A 16,358-nucleotide genomic window follows, 5' to 3' on the forward strand; every position below is an offset into this window, starting at 1 on the left:
ATGAGTTTGGGGGAAACTTGGGAGTTAATGATGGACAGGGAGGCCTGGCGTGCTCCAGTCCCTGGGGTCGCAAAGAGTCAGACACGACTGAGCGACTGGACTGAAAGAACTCAAAGCTGAATTAAAACCCATCTCACAGAGACAGTGTTAGGCCCAGATAACTGTACTGGTGAATTCTACCACACAATTAAGAAAGAAAAATCTGAGTAAGATTTTCAGTGAAAATCTTTTGACTGCTGTAACAAATTTTGGCAGAAAAAAGGAAAAAAAAAGAAAGAAAACCTCTCCCAATTCTCAATTTGTTGTATGGGTTGCCTTACACATGAACCTGACAAGAATATAACAGAAAGCAATTCTACAGACTAACTGCACATGGAAACACAGATGCCACTGTCCTAACAGATACCTTATGGGTAGACAGACAGGCATACAGATAAACTGCATGTGTGTGCACACAATCTATGAAAAGGATGAGACATCATGACCAATGCGACATGTTTCACATTAGACTCATCTTATGCTTTTCGTCAGGCTAATAAAGAATAAATGATACAATCATCTCAGCAGATGCTGGCAAAGAAAAGACAGAAGCCAACCTCCAACTTAATAAGTATAAAAGTTCTAGAAAAACTTGATCTAGGAAGGGATTTATAGTTAAGGATGAAATGTTGAACACTATTCATCTGAGATTACAAATGAGATAAGAATATTTGCCATTAGCCCTGCTGTTTCACAGTGTACACAAGGTCTCAGCTAGAGCGGTAAAGCAAGAGCCATAAGTAAAAACTTAGAAGGATTAAAAAGGAAAGAATAAAACTGCCATTACTCATAGACAAAATGATACATGCAGAACACTCCAAAGAATGTACTGAGAGACAATTAAAATTAACCAGAAAGCTTAGCAAGGCCTTTGACTATTAAGTTCTGAATTTCTCAGCTACTGTTGTAGCTCAGCCTGCCATAACAAAATGCCATAGACTGGGTAGCTTAAATAAAAGATAATTATTCCTCACAGTGCTGGAGGCTGGAAGTCTAAGATAAGGGTGCCAATACATTGGGTTCTGGCAAGAGCCCTTCTCCTGGTCTGTAGCCGGCCACCTGCTCACTGTGTCCTCATGTGAGGAGGAGAGTGAACTTTAATTTCACTCTTTTTAAAAGTACATAAATCCCATCATGGGGCCTCTGCCTCATCTAAACCTGATTACCTCCTAAAGGCCATGTGTCCTATCACATTGGCAGTTAGAGCTTCAACCTGTGAATTTTGGAAGGACACAATCCATAACAGCCGCACAGAATACAAAAAAAAATTAAAGTTGGCTTATATTAACATCAGAAATCAAATACCAAAAAATAAGAAAATTTATGCAAATTTCTAGGTAGAAAACCATAAAATGTTATTAAGAATCATTACTGAGGAATTAAATAAATGGAGATAAGAGTGACTCAATTTTATAAAGACTCAAGTCTTCTCAGATTTACCTATAAATTCCCTGCTACTCACATCAAAATTCCTGTAATTTTTGTTGGTGGTAATGGGTTTCTTTTTTTGTAAAAATTTAAAAGTTAATTCTAAAATGCTTATGGAAATATAGCCTGAGAGTATTCAAAAAAAAAAAAAAAAAGAAGAAGCACCGGAGGGCTTACTATAAAGGAAACTGACTTGTTACAGGGCTATAAAAGCTCAGAGGGCATGATGTTGGAACAAAGACAGACAGACTGATGAAACAAGACAGAAAGCCCAGAAAGAGATCCAGGCATATATGAGTGCTTGATATAAGATAAAAATGACATCCAAGAACTATGGGGAAAGGGAAATCTTCCCAATAAATTATTCTGGAAAAATTGTATACCCATGTAGAAAACTCATGAAACTATATCCCACCTCACACCATATGCAAAAGTCAATTCCAGGTGGATTATAGTTCAAAGTCTGAAGTGCAACTTTAGAAGGGAATATAGGAAAACATTGTCATGGTCATGCTATAGGGAAAGACTTTTTAAATAAGATACAAAAGCATTATTATAAAAAAGATGAATAAACTAGACTACATTCAAATTAATTTTGTTTATCAAAAATACCATTGAGAGAGTAAGAGTGAGCAATGCAAGATACAGAGTGGGAGAACGTATTTGCCACATTATGAACAATGAAGGGTCAGTATCCACAAGATAATATTTTTAAAGAAAAAGAGAAAAAATGTATAAGCCACTTAGAGAAAGTCAACAGCCCAGCAGAAATTACAAAACCATTTGAATAAGCACTTTGTAAAAGATTGGTCTTGGCCTGTCTAATAATCGTTAGTCATCAGGGAAACGTACTTTAAACACAATGAAATACCACTGTATACCCACAATAGCCAAAATTTTAAATGACTGACAATATCAAGTGCCTGCAAGAATGTAGAACAACAGAAACACAAAAGAACACATACTGCGTGATTGTGTTTGAATCAAGTTCACAAACAGGCAAAACTAAATGATAGTATTTAGAGATACGTTCATTTAGGGAGGAAATGAATATAAAGGAAAGCAAAGAATCCATCACCATAAAAATCAGCCCAGTGGTTATCTTTGTGGAGGAGGCAAGAAGGAGCCTGTGATTCAGAAGAGGAGTGTGGGGTGGAAGGGTAGAAAGGCTGGCAGTGTTCTTTCTATTCTTCATCACAGTGGTGGCACAACACATGTTTGCTTTATATTAATTCTATAAGATATATATATATATATATGTAGATATAGTGTATACATATGTGTGTGTATAAAAGACTTTTCTGCATATGTTATATTTCACAGTTATTGTTAGTCGCTCAGTCATGTCTGACTCTTTGCGACCCCATGAACTACAGCCCACCAGCCTCCTCTGTCCATGGGATTCTCCAGACATGAATACTGGAGTGGATTGCTATTCCCTTATCCAGGGATCTTCCCAACTCAGGGGTTGAACCCTAGTCTCCTGTATCGCAGGTGGATTCTTTACCATCTGAGTCACCAGGGAAGCCCATATTTCACAGTAAAAAAGGACTATATATCAATCAGAAATGTGAAAAATTTTGAGTTAAGGAGAAAAGAAAAGGCAGGAAAAGAGTGGCTGTAATGTATGGTCTAACTGCTGGCTGGATATTCAGTTATTCCAGAATAAGTTTAAACAGAAAAGAACAGTTGTCGCATGTAATCTTCACAGACACTTTGCTCCTGAAACAGAGCAGGGTTATATGCTCCACCCCCGGCCCCCTCAAACCCCATATCCTCAGCCTGTCTTTTGTCTGTGAAGAAAACTTTAGCCAAAGAATAAGTTTAATCAGAGAAATGAGAAAATGCCAAAACAAAGGAAAACAGTCAAACAGGTCAAAACAAGAATAGTTTAGTCTGTAAACAAAGTCAGGAGCCTTTAGTTCCTTCAGAGCTATAGATAAAATTCTGTGAGCTGTCTTCATAGATATTGAAAACCCCACCAGGTGGAAGAAGTTAACTACACGATGACTGGACTGTAGCCATGACTTAAGCTGCCACAGTTCCAAGAACTGGCCTCGAGGAAATGGAAACAAACTGGCCCTGGAGCTGAAGATTAACTGCACTTAAGACAATCGAGGTGACACTGATCAGACCACCGATGACCAACGTCAATGTGACTGCCAGAGCTAACTCTGCTGTTTCAGGGTGTAGCCCCCTCCCTCTGTCTATAAAAGCTCTTGTCCACTGGTTGTCAATGGGGGTTGGGTTGGAGGTCGGCCTTTGGATAGCAGCCCACCCCCAGGTTGCCAGCCTCCAAAATAAAGAAAAGTTTCCTTTCCACCAACCTGGCCTCTTTACTGGCTTTTGAGCAGCAAGCAGCCAGACCCTCCATTCAGTTACATTACTGCATCTGAGTCCATTCTCCTCTTGGCCACCCTCCCAGACTTGAAGGGACCACCAAGGCCTAGATGATTATGATTTCAAGAGCTGCAGGAAAAATCAGCACAGATGATGCTTCATCTTTTATGATCCTTGATGATACCAATTATGGCCATCTCATCATGGGCAAGTTATATGAAGCACTACACGGGTTTTATTTCAGTGAAATCCCACAGCCATCCTCTAGTATTGTCCCGGTGTTCAGATGTAGAAACAAGCTTACGGTTGCTCTGGTATTTTCCCAGGACTCTCAGTTCACACGTGGAGAGTTAGGGCACCCGGACAGTCTGACTCTGGCGCCCGCACTCACCTTTACACTAAAATGGGTGGTTCTCTGTATAGACATGCCCTCCTCTGCTTAAACTCAAGCTAACCAAACACAAGACTTGTACTATGAAGCCGAGGTGCAACATATAGCGTACACTTGCTTCTTCACTCACTTCAAGAAAAGTACCAGTATTTGGTGATTTCTGTGCTGGGGGCTTTGTGTAGGTCACTTTATCCACTTATCACAGCCACCCTGCCAAAGAGGCAGTGCTGCCCTGGGTTCCCTTTGCAACAACAATTATGGACTGAATATTTGCCTGGAAGGTACAACTGCATTTGATGAAGAGGAGTGTATCACAGTTACTCAACCCTGGACCATAACACACAAGATTCTGTACTCTTGGGATCAGTGAGGACTCCCAAGGGCTCCATTCAAGACCTTCAGGTTTGAGTTTTCTTTAGAGATAGGGGGTTTTCACCAAGGGTCTGTAATTAGCCCTTGGACTTCAAAACATTTAGAAAACTGTGGAGAGGGTCAAGCAGAAAACAGGACGGGCGTAGCAGACAGGGGACTTGGTAACTGCCAATCTCATCCAGAAAGCACAGCTGTAGGCGCTGCGCTTGACCAGTTAGCCAAGCTAGCTTCTCCACCATGTGGTGTGTGGACTCAGGGGTGATATGGACTAGACTTCAGGCTTCTGGCAGTCATCTTGCTCCTCATTTGGAAAAGCAATGCAGGAGAAGCCTCCAGAGGAAAGGGAGACAAAAGATAAACTGAGGAAAGGAATTCTGACAGCCACTGAGCGCGCATGTGACTGTATTCTGAGCAAGTCAGCAGTGCAGTGTCAGCCCTACCTGGGGTCAAATCCATGTCCCTCCCTTATCCCCTCTGGTAACTTGGTGTCAATCCTTTCTCACCTCCCATGCCCACAGACAATTTCCTGCCCTCCAAGAGCCACCCCCATGGTCGAGGATTAGCCAATCAATTTTAATGCGTCTTTAAGAGATTTTACCAAGTGTGCAAGTCAGTGCATAAGATGATAGATCACATAATAATTAAAGCATTAAAAGAGCCCAATTGAGGATTTTCTTTCCGCCAGCAGATATCTTTAGGTCAAGAAGGGCTATAAAAACCGGCAGATCATTTTCATTCCTTTAAGACAGGCCAAAAAAATGACTTAGAATGTAATTAGATGTTCTTAGCAATTTTCCTCCGCTAGAGCTCCATACCATATTCCAGTGAGGCTCCAAAAAAAATAGTACAGAATTATGGACATTCTGAGCTGCAAGCTGATGGGGTGGTATTGTTTTGGAGAAATGAAAGCCCATGATATCGCAAGAGTCATTTTTTTAATTAGAAATGATAAGCCAGAGTCACGGAGAACTATGGGAAAGGGGAGCATTCTAACAGGCAGAATGTAGGTCTGGGCTGCTCAGGGCGCCTCTCAGAACTCTGCCCCCTCTCTTATCTCTCTGTGACTCCTGCAGATTCCAGAGCTATCAATTTGAACAAGGAATATGTGCAATGAAGTGCATCAGGATTTATCTGTGACACCCTTATCCGGAGTTTGCTTTATTACTCTCTTTGCAAGGATCTATTATCTACTGGGGCAGTTCGTTGGGTTTTTTTTTTTTTTTTTCTTTTTCAAGTTTGAAGATCTTGTTTGTGGTTAATTTTTATTTCTTTAATCTTTCAAAAGAATGTTACTTAATGGAAATTGAAAAGTAGTTTAACAGAGTTTAACAGAAAATTATTTTCAGTAAAGCCTAAGAACTCCCCTCATTATGGGTGAGGTTTCATGATACTGCAGTTAAAAATATACCTTCTTTATATAGACTATCTTAACTGTTGACTGTGACTCTTAAAATGCACACCTATACCCTTAATCAGGGCTCCCATGGTGGCTCAACAGTAAAGAATCCACCTGCCAATGTAGCCTGAGCCAGGAAGATCCCCTGGAGAAGGAAACAGCAACTCACTCCAATATTCTTGCCTGGGAAATCCCATGGACAAAGGAGCCTGGCAGACTGTGGTCCATGGGGACACAAAAGAATCGGACATGACTTAGCACAACAATATGCCCTCAAACTCACCCAAGGTCATAAAAAAAAAGGATGAACATACTAAAATAGTAAATCTGTTAAGATTGCAATCCTTTCAATGGGCCATCAGATCATGTTCCTTCCCCATACTTGTAAAGCCAGCCAGGCCTAATCACAGTGGGCCGTCTAGGCCATAGCCGGTGACTTAGGATAAAATCCAGTCTCATGGCCCCAACTCTCCTCCATACTCTTGCTTCCAGCTTTCCTGCTTCCTTGCTCTTCCTAGATTATATCACACAAGCTCCCACCTCAGGGCCCTGGCATTTTTTGGGCCCCGTGCCTGGAATTATTTTCTTTCCTTCTTCCATTCAGTATTCAACTCAAATGTCCACCCACTCAGAAAGGCCTTTCTCAAGTGCTCAATCTAAAGCAGAGCCCCGTTTCCTCCTTAAACTTGCCTCATTTTTCTTCATAGCGCTCAGCGTCACCTGTCATCATATTATAGACTCATTTGTTTGTCTATATCTTCCACTAGCAAGTAAGTGTCTGAGGACAGGGCCATTGTCTTTGGCATTTAGAACAGCCCCTGGCATCTCATGGGTGCTCAGAAACACTGAGTGAATGAATGAGTGACAACAGTTCTGTAGAGTCTAGACCTTTCTCTGGGCCAGGTACTATGCTAAGTGCTTCATCTGTATTATCTTTAGTGGTCATAACAACTCTGTGACATAGATGCTATCTTCCTGTTTTGTCGATGATGAACTGACGCCCAGACGGGCAAAGTAATTTGATAAAGATAACGCATCTAATAAGTCACAGGCCTAACTTGAGTGCAGAACCCAGGTACTTAAATACTATGTCAACTCTGTAGACATTCCCAGGGCTCCCCTTCCCTCCCCACCAGCTTCCCCGTGTTTCTAGAGCCGGGGCCCCGGGCCACTGTCTCAAAACCGTGCTGACCAACAGGATGAGAATGTGAGCTACACATGCCCTTTGACATTTTCCAGAAGCCAGATTAAGGACTGCTGCTGCTGCTGCTAAGTCGCTTCAGTCGTGTCCGACTCTGTGCAACCCCATAGACGGCAGCCCGCCAGGCTCCTCCGTCCCTGGGATTCTCCAGGCAAGAACACTGGAGTGGGTTGCCATTTCCTTCTCCGAGATTAAGGACAAATTAGTGTTACTACATTTACCCAATATATCGAAATATTATCATTTCACTATCATAACAATATAAAAAATCATAATATAAAAATTATATAAGTGTTAAAATAAATGTGGTGTTTTGTGTTCTTTGCTTAGAGTCAGTCTTTGAAGGCCCGTAGATATCTTACTCTTTCCCCAGCCTCCATTCAGACGAGCCACGTCTGTCAGCGCATTACCCATGTGTGCCTGCCGGCTGCCACCGCGGTGGACACTGCAGTGTTGAGAAGGGGCTGATCTCCGCAGTGGGGCGGGTCTGGTTCCAGTCCCACTTACTGTGGGGCTCTGAGATCCACCCCACGGGACTTATGGGAAGATTACAGGAGTTTCCCACACGTAGGTCTGCACACCCCGAGCACAGCAGCTGGCCAGCTGACGCCCTGGACAGACGGGTTTCCCTCCCACCCAGGAAAGAGCAGCTTTGGGGCCCCTCACCTCACTCCGGCTGAGCCCCCCGAGCCTCTGGCCCCGCTGTCTGCCAGGGTGGGGAGGTCTGCAGTGGGAGGGACAGAGTGGGGGAGACAGGCCCCAAGCCGATGCCTCGTCCCCGGACCATCCTGCTGAGCTCTGGATAGAGCTGAGCCTTCTAGCCCTCGTGTAGCAGGCCCTGCCTATGCCCTCCCCACCTCGGGGGTCTTGTCCTGGACTAAATGGCCCTGAAATCCCCAAAGTGAGCAATTAGCTCTATTAGAGGTGCAGAAAGCTTCCATCTCTCTACTGAGAAAAATCAGAGACTGTGCATCTTTGGGCTGGAAGGGACTTCAAAGAACATATAATTCAACCTGCTGTTTTACAAAGGAAGAGACCGTGGTCTGGAGAGGGGATGTAAGTTGCCCGGTGCCCACACTGACTCACAGGATTACAACTTAACCCTTTGTATTTACAGTCCGTCTGAACATACACAGAGATGGAGCCACACTTGCCCCCGTATGGGCGGCCGACGCCTCTGCATGGGATGCGTCATCTTTTGTCTTTTCACCGTCTGCATGCCTACCCTCAGCACTAGACCGTCAGGAGACGCAGGGTCGTGGGAAACAGTCTCTATTCCCTACACCCTGCAGTGGTGTCTTCTTCAAGGGTTTTGAACCCTTGCTCTTTGGGTGCTATGTACAACTTGCATGCAACTCAGTTCTTTGTGAGTAACTGAGGTAAACCATAACCTATTTGACCATCAGTTTCTCAGCAATACAACATTAAACATGTCATCTCTGTTTTTGGTGAGAGGCTCTGCTTCGGGTTATAGACTTTTATCCATTAGCCTAAGGATTTTTTTTTTTTTTTTTGGATCATAATCTCAGCTCACACACAAGGCAAAGGGAACAGAGTTCTATCAACGTCAGTACCTTTTAAAGGGTGGAAAGGAAAAAAGTAATAATAACCCCATTAGTCTGTTAAATGTGCTGAACCCCAACAAATTCTCACTGTGACAATTCTTGAGTGTTTGTCTGCAACCCCTCAGCAAATACACCTTTTATTCAGCTATGGAGTCGCAGACACTCCAGACGCAAGTGCCGTTAATTACATAACACACTCGGCAAACCCTCAGAGCCATTCATTATCCAAGGTGTCCTGCTCCATGCTCGGCTTGAAAATTCTCTTCCAACAGGAGCACACAACTAGAGCAGAGGAGAGCGCTTAAGGAAGGTGACCCTCAAAAGCATGATCAGCAGCAGTCCCTGCTAGACAGAGTAAATGAAAGAGCACGCAGGCCTCCTAGCTTTGCCTCTGCCCCTCAGAGGGTTTGAAGGGAGGGAATGTGTTTCACATTGCAGGGACTTTCTTTCTCAAAATTAGTTTCTTTCCTGAAAGACGGAAGTAAATATAAAGTAATCCTTTTTCATTTCGACTTGAGTCTTGGGGAAAGGTAATATCAAGCTGCAGATTTAGAGACAAATAAAGAAGCCGGTTCTTCATAAACTCTGTCAGGACGAGAAAGCCTTTTAGGGAGAGGCTTTTCAAGGCACAGATACAAGGAGGTGATGTCTATGGACCAAAGAGGGGAGAGAAAAGCCTCACTGCCTTCAAGTGGGACAGGAGAACCTGCCCAGGGAACAGCAAGGTTGCCGAGGGGTGGGTTCAGCAAGCCTCAGGGTGGGTGAGTCTCGTTTGACAGGGTGGGATCAAAGAGGCGACAAGCCCTGCGGGGCTGCACAGTCACGCAGCCACAAGGCTGGCATCATGCTTCTTGCATATTCACCGTCCTTTGTGTTTGATCTGTCCCTTCAGAGCGCACAGTGACAGTGCTGAATCTGTGGCCACACAGCCTGGGGGTGGGCCTGACCTCGCCGCAGGGCAGAGGGAGGTCTGCGCCTCCCCTCCCGGGGGGCTGGCCCCACGGTGCCCAGAGCTGCTTTCTGTGCCCCCTTCGAGATGACAAACACATCGGACTGGGAAACAGACCTCCCCCTACCCTGTTTAAAGGGAAGTTAATTAACACCCTCTAGTAGCAGGAAGCTGTTATTAATCCGCAGAGGGACAATTTTGAGTGAGAAAATGTGCTGGCGAGTTGCCCTGCTTTCTAGAGTCCATCCTCACATCACTGGGTTTCCGGCCCCTGCACTTGGGTGGAGTAACCCCTTCCTGCCTCTAGACAGAAGGAGAATTGCATCACCTCGGTTACTAATCAGAGCTGCTCTCTGATCCTTGTCCCTTCTCCCCCAGCTTCTTCTTTACCTGTATGCTGTAAGAGATTGCCACCAGCGGCTCTTGTGATCCAATTTCTCAGACCAAGTTTATTAAGAAAAAATCTGAGAAGCAGGGGTCAGGGGTGCCTGCCCTTAGAAAATTGCTCACCTTGTTTTTTGTGTGAGCAGAATGACTTTCCATGCCTGTCTGCCCTGTACCGGGGCCTGCTACAAACCAAGAGTTACTTTTATAACAGAGAACTGTTACAGAGGAATTTCGTGTCAGAGTCTCATGCCTTTGTTTTGTGCCCGAGTGTAGTTACTTTGTTGTTGTTGTTTTTTATTGCAAGAGATTTGCTTTACAATATTGTGCTGGTTTCTGCCATCCATCAGCATGAATCAGCCACAGGTATATATGTCCCCTCCCTCTTAAACCTCCCTCACATTCCCACCCCATCCCACCCTCTAGGTAGTCACAGAGCAAAATTCCCACTGGCGGTCTGTTTCACACGTGGTGAGGTATATGTTTCCATGCTACTCTCGCAATCCGTCCCACCCTCTCCTCTCCCCACTGCATCCACAGGTCTGTTCTCTGTGTCTGCCTCTCCACTGCTGCCCTGCAGGGTCATCGGTACTATTTTTCTAGACTCCACACACATGTGTTAATATACAGTATTTGTTTTAAAACCATTTCTGTGTCAGCGTTGGAAGGAAAGAAAGGAAGAAAAACAAAGGAAGGAAAACAAGTTCGTGCATTCATCCTTTTGGGCAAGAGGCACTACTTTTGATGGACAATACTTGCCCTGTACATGTGGCTCTGCTGAGAAAGCGGAGGACAGCCAACCAGCGCAGAGGCAGAATATTTGCCACGGAAGCCTCCTGAAACCTGTCTGCAGTACCCCCATTGCTTTGGGGCTTTCAGAGCATTCTATTGGGAGCACACTTTGGAACTGGCCTGAGACTTCATGCCCAGTAATTCCCTGCCAGAGAACTAGGCCACACTCTAGACGGTTGGATCAGAGTCTCTGAGGGTGGAGGGGAGGCCTGGCAGTGTTTAGACCTCCCCAGGGCATTCCCACGGAGTAGCAGCGGTGAGGAACACTGTCCGAACGACAGATGACAGCGGATTGCATTTTCATGGTCCCGAACGTTCCTTTCACACTCCACCCCGTTAGAACGAAATTAAAAGACTCTTGCTCCTGGGAAGAAAAGCTGTGACAAACTTACACCACATATTGAAAACCAGAGACATCATCTTGCCTAAAAAGGTCCATACAGTCAAAGCCGAAATGGCAACCCACTCCAGTATTCTCGCCTGGAGAATCCCATGGACAAAGGAGCCTGGCGGGCTACAGTCCATGGGATCGAAAGAGTAGGACATGACTCAGCAACTAACCTAAGTCACCATGGTTTTCCCAGTAGTCATGTATGGATGTAAGAGTTGGGCCATAAAGAAGGCTGAGCGCCGAAGAACTGATGGTTTCAAACTGTGGTGCTGGAGAAGACTCTTGAGAGTCCCCTGGAAAGCACAGAGATCAAACTGGTCAATCCTAAAGGAAATCAACCCTGAATATTCATTGGAAGGACTGAAGCGGAAGGTTCAATACTCTGGCCACCTGATGTGAAGAGCCAACTCACTGGAAAAGACCCTGATGCTGGGAAAGACTGAAGGCAGGAGAAGGGGATGACAGAGGATGAGATGGTTGGATGGCATCACCGACTCAATGGACGTGAGTTTGAGCAAACTCCAGGAGATGGTGAAGGACAGGGAAGCCTGTCTTGCTGCAGTTCATGGGGTCACAAAGAGTAGGACACAACTCGGTGACTGAACAATGAAAAAAGACAACCAGTTAGGTCACCTGGGGGCAGCTCGCATCCAGGTTCCTCTTTAGAAAGAGAGACAGTGATCTGTTTTCTTAGCTTCAAAGCAGAAGGCCCATCTCCCTTGGCTCTCTAGGATGCAGGAAGAATGGGGTCAAAACGGAGGAGCCTCCTTTACTGACACAGTAAGAAGAGCCTGCCTTGAACACACACATACTCACAGAGGTTGGATCTGTTTAAAACAAAGGACTCTGCCCTTTTTTCTTTTCTTTTTTTTTTTTGTGGAGAGAGACCTCTTAAGGGGAACTGGGCGTGATTCATTCAGACCCCAGCTGGGATCCCTTGACCCCCTGTACTCACTCCGTCATGACGACAAACTGCAGATGGATTCTAGAGACTCTCCTGAAGCTTTCAGGGAGAGATGGGTGAACAGCCCTTAGCAGGTCTTACTCAAAACTTAGTTGAGGGCTTTCCTGGTGGCTTGGTGGTAACGAATCCGCCTGCCAAAGCAGGAGACTTGGCTTCGATCCCTTGTCTGGGAAGATCTCACACGCTGCGGAGCAGCTAAGCCCCAGCACCACGGCTGCTGAGCCTGTGTTCCAAGGCCTGCTTCACAGCGAGAGGCCCGCACGCCACAAGCAGAGAAAAGCCCTTGCAGCAACGAAGACCCAGCAAAGCCAAAAATAAATAAAAATAAATATATAAATGTATTTAAATTTTCTCCACCAGACTAGTTTACTTCCCTTCCTAACGCAAAGGTCCCCTCCCCAAAGATCTACCATCCCGGGCCACGCGGCCCCCCTTCTGCCTTCGCCCTGCTCTGACCTTGGTGATGCCACCGCGTCCTCCTCCTCGTGGGGGCGGGACAGTCTCAGCTCATCCGCCCTGTGCTTCTCAGGAACACAGAAATATCTGAAAGGCACGTGTTCAGTGGGGAGATCTGTCACACCTCAAACAGTCTGGGCTCCTGCTCCCGGAACTCCAGAAGCCCCTGTTTTCTGGACTCTCACCTGGCACCTGGTAACTTGCTGTCTTGCCTCCCGTGGGGTGAGGTGGTTCCCCAAAGGAGCTGGGAGCACTTTGAGGATCTCATTATTCACCTGTGTGCACCCTGCCTAGAACCTCCCTCCCGCTTCAGTATACACATTTGCTGATACGCCCAGGTAAACGCTGAAACCACCACCGTCTGAAGGTGCGATCCAAAGGGAAGTGGAGACACGAACGGTGCTGATACGCAAGGTCCGACCAGAGGACGGCGCGGGGGTGGGTGTGTCGCCCGCATGCCCCCTCCTCGACAATGAGGCTGACTCTCCCCGTGTATCTGAGCGCTGACTTCCGCTTGCTTTGACGTTTCCTGGGTCCCTGCTGCCGGGTGGCCCTGCCTGGCAGCTCAGTCCAGGGCACGAACAACGGTGAGGACAGCGCGGCTCACGGCGCTGGGTCCATCTGCCGTGCCTACACTGCCCTAAGCACCAATGCGTGTTCCCTCTCATTCCCCCCGTCACCCCGCCATGCACGTGTCCTGTTGCCAGGAAAGGACACGCCCCACGTCTCAGGCTGAGAAGTGGACTCTGTGCCCCACGAGCTTCCAGACGAGTAGGAGACCAGGAGCTGCTGAAGACAGAGCCTCAAGCGGCCAGGCAGATGGTGTGAACGCCGTGGCTGTGAGCAGGATACGATGCAGGAGGCATCGGAAGTGGACGGACGGGAAGCCTGCTCGAGAACCGACACGGGCATCGAGGGAGAGGCAGAAATCACAGGGCTGGTGCCAGGAAAGGCGGGCGAAGGAAATAACACTGGGCCGCGGTGTTCAAGAGACCAAAAATAAAACTGAGGGAAACTTCTCCTAGGACATAAATCTGCCCTGGACAGGCGAGGCGGAGGAAGAGAAAGGGTATATCCATTTCCAGGCCTGCACAGTGCCTCTAAGTCAATAATTGTTCAAGGACCAGGGTGATGATGAATGATCGGGAGATGACCTATGTGTTCCGGCTAGATAGGGACGATCCCAGTGTCAGAAAACAGGGAGACAGGCCCCCTTCTGCGGGGTCGGGAAGGGTACAAATGGATGGGTAGCTGCCTCTCTCACAGACGTGGGACCTGGGGAGGCAGCGAGTGTGCCCTGAGCTAAAACATAAAGGCTGAAGCGGAAGTGAGTGGGCTGCTATGTTCTGGATCCCAGAAGGGAGCGGATTTAATTCCAAAGGAATGCCTGGCCTGCCCTCTGCTCTCTGCCCTTCTTACGAACTTGCAGAAAATGTACAGTGCTGGACCTGCTGACAACACACTCCATGAGCCAGAGACTGAAGCGGGCGCCGGTGTGTCCTCTCCGGTGGGTCAAATGGGCCTGTACTGAGCATATCCTTGACGTAGAGGCTGGAGTTAGCGGGCAGCCGGGCCTTTGCGCCCTGTTCTCCCAGGTCTGCCTGCAGTGTTGCACTCAAAGCCGTAAATAGCAAACAGGAAACTAAAGGCTCTGTAAAGCTTCACTTAGGTCTCTGGAAAACCCCAAAGGGGAAGTCTCTTTGTACTACTCAAAAATGTTTCTCAAAATCTCTTCATCTATCACATCTGTGGTAGCTGCCCCAACATTTCCTAAGAGCCCTTTCTTTCAACCTCCCTCAAACTATGGAACCTAGGCTGTAAAATTCTCCTTTTTCTTCCCTTCTTATTTAAATTTCTTTTTCCTGGAATGGTCTGCCCTTTCCAATGTCCTTCAAGCAAGCAGTCCCAGCTAGTCTGACTCCTGACCACACCCATGTTCAGTTCAGTTCAGTTTAGTTGCTCAGTCATGTCTGACTCTTTGCAACCCCATGGACTGCAGCACGCCAAGCCTCCCTGTCCATCACCAACTCCCGGAGTTTCCTCAAACTCATGTCCACTGAGTCAGTGATGCCATCCAACCATCTCATCCTCTGTCGTCCCCTTCTCCTCCTGCCCCCAATCCCTCCCAGCATCAGGGTCTTTTCCAATGAGTCAGCTCTCTGCATCAGGTGGCCAAAGTATTGGAGTTTCAGCTTCAACGTCAGTCCTTCCATGTAACACCCATGTTACTAATTGCATTAACTAATGTTCAAAAGCCAAGGCTCCAACAAGTTCTCCTCCAGGGTGAAGAGGGTGTCAGAGCTGTGAAATGCATTTCTGTGACCTAGGAATAAGATGAGAGGGCTTCCTCCAACTTTCCTTCTTTGGAAGTATTACTCATTTGCATTAGGCCCAGCCTAAATCCTTCAGGTAACTCGCCTTGCAGCAAAGCTGATTCTGCACACTACAGACATACGAGCTCAAGAATTCCCCAGTCCGGGGGCAGGTGCCTCGGACTCACACGGAGAACTTGTTAACAAGCACAGATTCTTGGCCTTCACTCCGCACCTGCTAATTCAGAATGTGGAGGACAGACTGGGGAAATCTGTGTTTTTAACAAGCTTCCTGGGTACTTGTGATAAAGGCTCTGCTTGAGAGTCTATTCTTACCTAATTCAAGGTCTGAATTTAGTTCATTTGCTCTGTAAGATGTGTGTCCAGAAAACAAGAGACTATGCAGCTGACCCCTGGGGCCTGGGCTGTAGACAGAAAGCCCAGAGCAGGTGGGGATCCAGGGAGCGCGGCATCAGCAGGGCTGGAATCCGCCCACACCCCATCATACACCTGCGTCTGTGTGGCTTCAAGTAACATGTTAATGGCCATCTGAGAGATCAGCAGTGAGCAAACTTACATTGTGTTTATTACCGTGATTTTAAAAATGCTATTCGTTCTCACTAAATGTCTGGTTTTATGTCCTGTCATTTCCAGGCACGGAAGGAACGGGAACAAATCCCCAGGCATAAGGAAACGGGCCTCGTGCGTTAGGGCCCTGCGGCCTTGGAAATGCAGCTAAGCAAACTTTATTACATCATACAATTCGACAGCCTTTTGCAAAGCATTTTATTATGCTTGTGGAAACCACCGGGGTTGTGTTTCAATCACCATGACTGACAGGCTGCCTTCAAAACCATGGCACCCACTTGCCCTTCCACGCTTCCTCAGCTACGTACTTAGAATAGAACTTTTCTAACTTGTCCCTTGGCCTGGATGGGAAATAAAAATGCTAGTTAAAATATTTATCTTGTGTGTTGGTTAACTTAAAAATCTGACATCTGGGAACCTCACAAATGAGCATGTTGATCATTCAGACCCGCTATGCTTCCTGTAAACCAAAGGTCTGTTAAGGCTGAGCGATTTAGACAGTTTCTGCGGAGGTAAGTAAGATAATAGAAGGAGGAATGTACATCCTTCCCTTTGTTATAGTCTCTTCTCGCCTTGGGTGCAGAGAGAGAGCTGATAGAGCCTAAGGGGCAAAATCAGCTTCAGGAAACTGGTCGATATGGTACGTGCGGATCGGACACCTTGGTCTGGACGCTGTAGTGGCGGGAACATAAGGAAAAGAATGGGAAGGTTCTCAATGTTGGTGTAGGAAGAACGTCCCTTGCCCATGACAGTCAAGTTCTTTAAGGAAAGATGACAGAAGCAGGCCCTT

General features: G+C 46.5%; 1 protein-coding gene across 18 annotated transcripts in view; it reads left to right on the plus strand.

Annotated features, from left to right (window-relative positions):
* FHIT (fragile histidine triad diadenosine triphosphatase) overlaps positions 1-15,943 on the plus strand; it is a 1,472,927-nt gene extending 1,456,984 nt beyond the window's left edge. For all 18 annotated transcript variants that reach the window (XM_070455767.1, XM_070455768.1, XM_070455766.1 and 15 more), the window contains one exon: positions 15,635-15,943. Coding sequence is in view for 1 of the 18 variants with exons in the window: in XM_070455780.1 (XP_070311881.1) it covers positions 15,635-15,691 (57 nt within the window). In the remaining 17 variants the exon portion in view is untranslated. The remainder of the gene's footprint in view (positions 1-15,634) is intronic.
* Positions 15,944-16,358: the final 415 nt, after the last annotated feature.

The sequence above is a fragment of the Odocoileus virginianus genome, chromosome 26 (assembly GCF_023699985.2).
Source record: "Odocoileus virginianus isolate 20LAN1187 ecotype Illinois chromosome 26, Ovbor_1.2, whole genome shotgun sequence".
Lineage (NCBI taxonomy): Eukaryota > Metazoa > Chordata > Mammalia > Artiodactyla > Cervidae > Odocoileus > Odocoileus virginianus.